General features: G+C 40.4%; 2 protein-coding genes across 2 annotated transcripts; both read right to left on the reverse strand.

Moving 5' to 3' along the window:
- Positions 1-929: 929 nt before the first annotated feature.
- Positions 930-1,976, reverse strand: LOC140009828 (uncharacterized). The gene is made up of 2 exons (XM_072056162.1): positions 1,734-1,976; positions 930-1,568 (listed from the first exon to the last, which is right to left on the reverse strand). Exons 1-2 carry the CDS (start codon positions 1,974-1,976, stop codon positions 930-932), a joined length of 882 nt encoding a protein of 293 aa, XP_071912263.1.
- Positions 1,977-1,979: 3 nt separating this feature from the next.
- LOC140009829 (uncharacterized) lies at positions 1,980-5,328 on the reverse strand. Its single transcript, XM_072056163.1, has 3 exons — positions 4,807-5,328; positions 3,962-4,693; positions 1,980-3,383 (listed from the first exon to the last, which is right to left on the reverse strand). The coding sequence occupies exons 1-3, from the start codon at positions 5,326-5,328 to the stop codon at positions 1,980-1,982; spliced, it is 2,658 nt and encodes an 885-aa protein (XP_071912264.1).
- Positions 5,329-10,413: the final 5,085 nt, after the last annotated feature.

The raw sequence follows: 10,413 nt of genomic DNA on the forward strand, positions 1-10,413 counted from the left end.
AAAAGAAGAAGGCCTGACTTTTCATTCCATTCTTTACATCAACCTTAAAAGGAAAATTCCATTTATCATTTGAAAAATTTCTTACACATATCCGAATTGATTGGTTGAGGGAACACTTGCCTATCCATTTCTGCGAGAATGAGCGCTCCCCCGGGTAAAACTTTCTGGACACTAAAAGGGCCTTGCCAATTCGGTGCAAATTTCCCCTTAGCTTCCTCTTGTACTGGCAAAATGTGTTTCAACACTTTATCTCCCTCTGTGAATATCCGTGGTCTGACCTTCTTATTGTAAGCACGGGCTACCCTTTTTTGATAGCATTGACCATGACAAATGGCATTTACTCTCTTTTCATCAATTAAAGATAGCTGCTCATGACGTTGCTTGATCCAATCAGCCTCATCTAACTTGGCCTCCATTAAAATGCGCAATGAAGGGATTTCGACCTCGGCTGGCAACACTGCTTCCATCCCATACATGAGGCTGTAGGGAGTTGCCCCAGTAGAGGTCCGAATAGCAGTTCTATATGCTATTAATGCGTAAGGGAGTTTCTCGTGCCAATCACGGTGTCTTTCAATCATCTTAAGAATTATCTTCTTCAAGTTCTTATTCGCGGCCTCAACAGCTCCATTCATCTGTGGTCTGTAAATAGAGGAGTTCCGATACCTGATTTTGAATTGTTCACATAATCCATCTACCATATCATTGTTGAGATTTTTGGCATTGTCAGTGATTAATGTCTCTGGTATTCCAAAACGACAAATGATGTGCTTCCTTAGAAAGTCCGTCACCACCTTTTTAGTCACATGCTTATAAGATTCAGCCTCGACCCACTTTGTGAAGTATTCAATTGCCACCAGAATAAACCGGTGCCCATTTGAAGCGGGAGAGTCAATTGCTCCGATTACATCCATACCCCACATCGAACATGGTCAGGGAGCAGTCATACTGTGTAATTCTGTAGGGGGAGTGCGCATAACATCTCCATGCAATTGACACTTTACGCATTTTCTGACAAAAACTACACAATCATGCTCCATAGTAAGCCAAAAATATCCGATCCGCATGATCTTCTTTGCTAATAAATGGCCATTCATATGTGATCTGCACACTCCACTATGTACTTCTTTCATCAGGTATTCTGCTTCGTCTTCATCAACACACCTTAGAAGGCCCAAATCTGACGTCCTCTTGTATACAACCTCTCCGTTTAGGAAAAATTTGGAAGACAATCTGCGCAAGAAGCCTTTAGTAGTTGTATCGGCCCCAGGGGGATAGGACCCTATTTTGAGAAATTCCTTGATATCGTGGTACCAGGGACGGCGATCGGAAGACTTTTCCACAACTAGGCAGTGAGCAGGTTTTTCTTGTAGATGAATCTGGATATGGTCAATTACCAACTCATCTGGATGTTGAATCATTGAAGATAAAGTGGCCAATGCATCGGCGAAGACATTTCTGACATGGGGAATATGCCGAAACTCCAAACTCCTAAATTTATTTGCTAACTCCAATAAGTTGCAATGATAAGGCAAGATCTTTGAATCCCGAGTGATCCACTCCTTGAGAGTCTAATGTACAAGCAAATCTGAATCGCTGAACACTAGTAAATCCTTAATCTCCATTTCTAACGCCATCTTTAACCCAAAAATGCAAGCTTCATATTCAGCCATATTGTTAGTACAGAAAAATCAGAGTTTGGCCGAACCAGGGTAATGCTTTCCTTCAGGCGATACTAGAACAGCTCCAATACCGGCCCCGAAGGAATTTGATGCACCGTCAAAGAACAGCCTCCACTCCGGGCATTGATCATTCATATCTTCTGCTATACCCACGAACAGGGCCTCCTCATCCGGAAAATAAGTGTGAAGCGGTTGATAATCATCTTTCAGCGAATTTTCAGCCAAATGATCGGCCACAGCCTGGCCCTTGATAGCCTTCTGCGTGGTAAAAATAATGTCAAACTCCGAAAGAATCATCTGTCATTTTGCCATACGTCCTGTCGGCATAGGCTTTCCCAACAGATATTTCAAAGGGTTGGAGCGGGAAATGAGGTAAGTAGTATGACTGAGCAAGTAATGCCTCAACTTTTGTGCGGCCCAAGCTAAAGCACAGCAACTCCTCTCTAGAAAAGAATAGTTGGCTTCATACGCAGTGAACTTCTTACTGAGGTAATAGATGGCTTGCTCCCTCTTCCCCGATTCGTCGTGTTGTCCCAATACACATCCCATAGCTTCGTCCAACACTGATAGATACATGATCAAAGGTCGTCCGGGTTTGGGTGGCACTAAAACTGGAGGGTGTAATAAATAGTTCTTGATCTTATCAAACGTCTGCTGGCATTCTCCACTCCATCGCAATGGTACATTTTTCTTCAATAATTTGAACAAAGGCTCACACGTATGGGTCAACTGGGCGATGAATCTCCCGATAAAGTTAATCTTCCCTAAAAAACTCTTTACGTCCTTTTGGGTTCTTGGTACTGGCATTTCACGAATGGCTTTAATTTTTGCCGGATCTATCTCGATACCCTTCTTACTGACAATGAAGCCCAATAACTTTCCGGCAGGGGCCCCAAATGCACACTTTGCGGGGTTTAGTTTCAAATCATATCTTCTCAATCTTTCGAATAACCTTTCCAAATCAATCAGATGATCCTCTGCTCTCTTGGATTTGATGATGATGTCGTCCACATAAACCTCCATCTCCTTATGAATCATATCATGGAACAGGGTGGTCATGGTCCTTTGATAGGTGGCTCCGGCATTCTTCAATCCAAACGGCATTACCCGGTAGCAAAAAGTCCCCCACGGCGTGATAAAAGCAATTTTCTCCCTATCTTCCTCTGCCATTAAAATCTGGTGATATCCAGCGAAACAGTCAGCAAATGATTCAATCTCATGCCCGGCGATATTATCCAGAAGAATATGAATGTTCGGCAACGGAAAATCATCTTTCGGGCTGGCTTTATTAAGATCCCTGTAATCGACACAGACTCGCACTTCTCCACTTTTCTTTGGAACAGGTACAGGGTTTGAAAGCCAAATGGGATAATGAGACACCATAATGATTCTAGCATTGAGCTGCTTCTCGATTTGCTCCTTAATTTTGAGGCTCATGTCTGGCTTAAACTTGCTAGATTTTTGTTTTACTGGTGGAAAACTCGGATCAGTTGGCAATCGATGGACCACTATATCTGTTGAAATTCCTGGCATATCATTATAGGACCAGGCAAACACATCTTGAAACATGGTAAAAAACTCAATCATTTCTTTTCTCTGTTTCTTATTCAAATGAATGCTAATTTTTATCTCCTTAACCTCAATTTCAGTGCCAATATTAACAACTTCTGTTTCTTCTAAGTTCGGTTTGGATTTCTCCTCATACTGTTCAAAATCCTTTAATAAAGACTCAGATTTTTCCTCGTTATCGCTCTCGTCTTGAATTTCGGATTCCAAAATTTCGAATTCGTGAGGGATATCGAGACCACAATCATCAAATTCCAGAATAGTGATATCCAAAGGGTCAATGTGTTTTATTTTTGGCCATCTGAAAAAGAATAAAATAAATACGATAGTAAGTAAGTTAAAACAATTTGGACAATAAACACTGTGCATTTCATTGAAATTCAAAGTAAAGGATAACATCATGACATGCTAATTAACAAGAAATTTAACGTAGGACTTGCATTGAAAAACATTTGATTAAAAACTATTTACAAACTTGAAAGACAAAAGATAAGTAGTATGAACGATTTGTCTCATGTCGACCAAAGGCAATCCTCTAATTTACCGAAATTCCCTGCAGGAGGGAAGGAGATCACTGGTCCAGTTCTTCATTGCTTCAATAGGCACCTCTGGAAATCCTGGGTCCTCCAATGGCTCCCCTTCAGAAATAACCCCCACAAATAGCTCAGATAATCCAACTCCACTTCCTCGATTGGGTCTACTTCAGATCTAATCACCTCTGATGGGTAAGGAAAAGTACAATACAATGGTGGGATATTCATGATAAGCTGCCTCCCTTCCTTCTCTGCCCTTTTGCGATCCGACATTTCTTTCTTATCTCTGGCAGTAGGTTGAAACCCTAATCCAAAGGTATCCTTCTTTCCTTGAAGTTCTATTGGCTCCAAGACCCCTTGTAGGTTGCGCCCAAGACCCTTGCCTATTTCATACCCTCCTCGAATCAGCTCTTTGGCCATCATAACACTGGCTTCAGGTAAATTCATTTCCACTGCCGCCTTGTCCTTGGATGCCCTACCCACCGAAACAATGTCAGCTACATGGTGAGGGGAAACCAGAGCTTTTCTGTCGCCATCATCTTCCGATGCAGGATTGATGATCATAGTGCAATCTTCCTCAGCAAATATCGTAATCAACTGGCCATTCACCACAAATCTCAACATTTGATGGAGTGAAGAAGGTATAGCGCCTGAAGTATGAATCCAAGGCCGTCCGAGAAGAACATTATAAACACTTGAGAAGTCCATGACTTGGCACATAACTTGAAACTGGGCAGGTCCGATTTCCAGCACCAAATCCACTTCCCCCATTGATTCCCTTTTTGTGCCATCAAATCCTCTCACCACAATGCCAGATGGCCGAAGTTTAGCTTCCTGAAATTCCAACTTAACCAAAGTGTTCCAAGGACAGATATTAAGAGCAGATCCATTGTCTATCAAGACCCTTGGCAATAACTTCCCATTACAACGAACTGAGATATACAATGCTTTATTGTGTCCAATCCCATCCGAAGTCAAATCTTCATCAGAAAAAGAATTTGATTTGAAGCCAAAACATGTTTGACTACCTGAGTGAATTTATCCACAGGAATATTCTTAGGCACTTGAGCCTCAGTTAGGACCTTGAGTAAAGCTTCTCGATGAAGTTCCGAGGTTAGAAGCAAATTCAATATAGAAATTTGAGCGGGCAACTTGTCCAATTGCTCGACCACCTTATACTCACTTTTCTTCAGCATCTTAAGGAAATTGAAGGCCTCTTTATCAGTCACAGTTGGTTTTGTCGGAATAGCATTTTCTTTCACTTTTGAGGACTCATCAACTGCGGGTTCCCCTATGATTCTTCCAGATCTAGTAATGGCGTCCACTTCCTTTCTGGGCACCTTTTCTCCTCCAATTAATAGCGTGGGCTCGCTATAATTCCATGGGACCTCTTGTAGATTAAGAATAGGAGATTGCTCAGGCAATTCAAGTACCACCAGCTCTGAAGGCTCACATTCGAAAGGTATCATTTTCAAAATAAACGGATTGGTATTTTCCTTGATTTCATAGGCTTTCTCCTCTAGTATGAATGGTTCTCCGATGACTCCCATTATCTCGGCTTCGTCCAAATGAATTGTGTAGGCTCCTCAATCTCTTCATTAATAGTAATAACTCCCACGGTGTCCTTGTGTGTAGGAAGAGGATTTTTGCTAACGTTTGGACCTTGTTCGTCCCTCCTCCTCAGGACTATGTCTCCGGATTCAATCATGTCTTGAATTTTATACTTAAGCGCCCAGCAATTGGCAGTTGAATGTCCAGGGGCTCCTGAATGGTAGGCACAAAATGATTGAGGATCGTAACCAATGGGAAATCCTTTGGAATAGGTTTTAATAGATATAGTGCCAATTTTCCCAACAGCTTTCAATTGCTCATACAATTGGTCAACGGGCCGGTCTAGATTGGTGAAGGTTCGGTATGGGGTTAGATTTTGGGTGTCACTGGTTTGTTGATAGTGGTAATTTGAGTTGGAGGGTGGAATAGGTCTTGGGTTGAAGGGAGGGCGTGTCACAGCCCCACCTTCCCCTGAGGCGAACCAGAGGGTTCGGCGGGCCGCCTGCCCAGCTCTCGCCGGGACTCAGTCGTTCACTACAATCCTCAATTGAATTTCAAGATATATATATCAAATATACATCAAAGGTTCCCAAACTTTACATATCAAAAGCGAAGCGTCCACGCTTCCGTAGCGCCACTCTGATCCTTGATCACAATTAGTATACAGGAGGAAGTCCAAAACTAGACTATTACACATCCAATCAATTCTAAACGTTCAATACAATCCCAATATGAATGATTACACAAAAGGAAATCCAAGTTCAATCCATACATGAGATAATCCATGAATAAACACTACAAGCCCTTCCTTCGCCTTGAGCCCTGTGGAGGGGAATAAAACATTTTTGGGGTGAGCTAGAAGCTCAGCGAGTAACCAATAAAATTAGTTATCAAATCTGTTTAACAATGGTTCATTTCAATGATGTTGTAAATCAAAGGATAAGTCTAGAAACAATTACAACGTTTACAAAACATTAAATATGGAGTATCAATAATTCAAGAAACATTTACAATGGAAAGGGATAGTAACATTCATGAAAAGGATACGTTCGTTCTCCTGTCATTTCATTGCATTTTTGGTTTCATTCGTGCATTCATTCACCCCGTCCCTGGCTTTTGGCCAGGCTCCACCAACCTACAAGGTAATACTCGAGTATACCGAAACGTTCACCCAAGTTCCTAGTCGCCCGACCGAGTCCGCTTCTGGCTCGAGACGACCGGTAACAAGGGGCAATGGCCAGTTCAGTCCAAAAGGCTTACATTCATGCGCGAGTAGCATTTAATCATTAATCATTGAAATTTCATATTTATTTAGGTCGAGTGCGATAAAGTACACACTCGCCTAGAAAACTCGTTTTAACAATCATTGAAAGCAAAATCAATAATAACAAGACACTGATATGCAAGCACGCATGATATGTAAGAAAACAGTTCCAAAATTAAATTTGGAAACAGTTCAAAAGTAAATAATGCAAGAAACGGTTCATAAATAATTTTAGAAATAGTTTGAGGTCACTCACCTCCATGGCTCAGAAATCATCCATTAAATATCATTGCCTTGCTCAAATCCAAGTCTTAAGTCACAAACTCAATGCAAACAAGTTCCTTCAAAGTTTGGACAGCACTTCCCCTGAATTTGCTTACTTTTCCAGCCATCATGGCTTCATTATATCCTCAGCCAGTCCCAAAGGTACACACACAACAACAAGTTCATCCAATAGCCATTCAGCAAGCTCCAAGTAGTAGTAGTACAAGTCAAGCTAGGGAAAAGTCCGGAAATGAAAGTTTAGCTCAAACCAGAAAAACAGTTTTGACGTCATTTTGCGGTAATGGTATCAAAGGTGCTAAGATTGTCGGATGAAGGTGCAAGACCCACCGTTTCGAAGCTAAAAGACAGGGCTACAACAATGTAGAAGGCCACTCAGTCCAAATCCTAGCACAACTAGGTCAAATATGCAAAATACCAAACCAGAACCTTAATTGCAGGTTTACAAATTACACTATGCTGTAATTAGTCCAACTCAGTCTATACAGGTCCGAATGTAGAAATTCCAAAGGCATATGATAGCTAGGACATCAAGTTACATTCCATCATAAGACCTCAACCACCAACTCCAAAGCAATTCCAGTCAAAACAGCCGATTACAGGCGCAGTTCGGCCATCCTGATGAACCCAGAACAGCAATAGTAAATTCGACATTTCTCACTCTACACTACTCCAAATGACCTGAAATTTTACAGGAACCTCAAACACATCAATACCTACAACTTTCATGTTTTAAGAAAAGGCCAATTCGGCCTCTAACCATATGATACAAAACCGGACAGAAAAGGGGGTTATGAAACCCTAACTTTCTCAAATTCCTTCCAAACCCAAAATTGGTTGCAATTACCAATCATTTACACCTACTAGAGTCATTACCCCTCATTACCAACCATCATAAATAACCACAACATCATGCTCACACCAGAAAATTCATCAATAAATTGAAAACTTCACCAATTCATCTCAAACCAAGAAATAAGCCACAAATTTCAGCACTTTAGCCACCACTAGGCACAAATTAAACATCATTAAGTGTAGGAGGAAGGTCAATCACCACTTACCTAGTAAACAAGAGAAGAGGAGTTAATGGACACCTTAACTTCCTTGAACACTTCCACAAAATCACTTACTAGCACCAAATGGAAGGATTTTATGGAGTAGAAACAAATTTCAGCAATTGGTTTGGATGATTTGCACTAGATGCTAGCTCAAAGTTTGAAGAGGTTTCTTCCTTCTTGAGCTCAAGGTGGCCGGCCAACATAGAGAAAGAAATGGTGATTTTTGTGGTAATTTTGTGATATTTAATCAAATGGTAAAGAAAGGTCAAAAGGTGAATAGTTGTCTTAGGCTTCAACCAATGGAAGAGTGACACTTGTCACTCCATTCAATGCATTCCTATCCTTCTTTTTCCCTCTCACATCAATCACTTCACCTCCTCTATTTATCTCTTAACACCCGATAAATTTCACCCAGTATCCGGAACTTATCCTAATTGATCGAATTTTTCCGAACTTTTCACCCTAGTGGGTCCCACATCCGGTATACACTCTTAATTTCTCAAAAACTAACCGATACTAGAAAAATCATTTTAAAACTATCTTTGCTCATAAACTTTATCTGGGGAATTTTTCTAATCAAGAAAATGTAGAAAAGGCGGGCGATTAAAAAAATAAACCCTAGAAAATTAGAAAATTTTCGGGTTCTCAAACTCATTTTTTTTCGGGGCGTCACATTAGAATTGTTGAGTCGAGTCTGTACTTTATCGTACTCGTTCTCTCTCACTTGATTATATAATTGAGTTACTCATAGTTGAATTGATAATTGTGGTTGATTTGTCGATTGGAGTGAATCTCACGACTCATAAATGTAACGAGGACGCGCAAATCTCAATTGGCCGATCTTGTGACTCGAGCCAGCAAGGGTTTGGTCGAGAAGCTCGGTGAACTATGAGATAATTTTAAACTTGGTCTATTAAGAGATCTCGCTTGGCATACTCGTGGAGTAATGCCTTTTATAAAAAGAAGTTCTGGCCCGGGTCTGGGGTTGTAACGGCGAAAGGGGAATTGTAAGTGGAGTTCTACGGACTTAATACCTACCCGGTTGACGGAGTGTCATCACGGGGAAGTATTTGCTCGAGCCTTGGCAAAGCAAGTGGAACTTAGCTCTTGAGAGCTCCTGTATCCTTATGAAATATGTGTTATTATTATTTATGAATTATTTAACCTTAATTGCTTTACTTTCGTACAAAGGCCATGGTTATGTGAACTATGTGTTTGCATGTTTTCTTGGCCTCACTGAGCGTCAGCTCACCCCATTAGTTTGTTCTTCCTTAATAGGAGTTCGGAATGGAAAGAATTTTGGGAAAGCCGACTTGTGTACTTTTGATTGGACTTTTGGAATGTAATTGACTAGTTGACTTATAACAGTTGTATTTTGGGAAGATTTATGTAATTTTGAGAACTTGTGATGTAAGACTTGAAAGTTTATTAAGAGAAAGACTTTTTCTTACTTTGACTTTTATTTATTGGTTGAATAATTTTAAGTTTGGAATTGGCTTGTATTGAGTCCTGGCGAGAGTTGGGCAGGCGTTCCGCGGATACCCTTGGATTCGCCCTTGAGAGAAGTGGGGGTGTCACAATCAGGCTGGCAACTTTGATAGATGACATTGCCAACTTAGGCTCTTTGTTTCAAAAATGCTCATTTTGTTTAGATATAGCAAATGACAATATAAGCAAATCTATGAGTACTTATGCCGTAGGCATTTGTGTTGATGAGGAATGGAACAATCCTCAAGGTGTCTAGCACCTTTGTAAAGTCTCTTGGACCTGTTGCTCTACAAATGTATAGTTATGTTTTCATCAATATATTCCTATCGTTTCAGAAAAAAAAAGACCGACAAATGTCACGCTTAGTTGCAAAGCTTATGTTCTTGTCTTTCCTTTGTCTCTAATGGCTAATCTATATTGCTTTCCTCTAATCCACTTTTAACACTTCTAATCACATAAACCCTCTTAAAAAAAATCCATTTTTGTCCACTAAATTTATTACGCAACTGACTAGTAGGTCCCACTTCTATAATGCATTACGAACTTAACATACACTAACTTATAGGAGAAAATGCTTAAAAATCTTGACTCACTTCTAAAAATATCTAAGAAATTAAGGTAATAAAATAAAGTAAAGAAAATGTATTCAAAGAAATAAAAGAAAATAGAAAAATTTTTTGGTCCTCACAATTAGACTCGAACCCAAATAACTAGCAAAAGAAATGAAAAAGCACCCCATGCCTAGATTGTTGGTAGGATTAGACCCGAATTCAGACAAATAGCAGCAGAAATAAAAATGCACCCAAGACCTGGTTAGCTGGAGGGATTAGATTCGAACTCAAACAACTAGCGGAATAAATGAAAATACACCCCAAGTCTAGATAGTTGGTGGGATTAGACTCGAACCCAAATAACTAGTGGGAGAGATGAAAATGCACCCTAGGTCTAGATAGTTTATGGAATTAGACCCGAGCCTAGACAATTAGTGAGAG

The sequence above is a fragment of the Coffea arabica genome, chromosome 6e, assembly GCF_036785885.1.
Source record: "Coffea arabica cultivar ET-39 chromosome 6e, Coffea Arabica ET-39 HiFi, whole genome shotgun sequence".
NCBI lineage: Eukaryota > Viridiplantae > Streptophyta > Magnoliopsida > Gentianales > Rubiaceae > Coffea > Coffea arabica.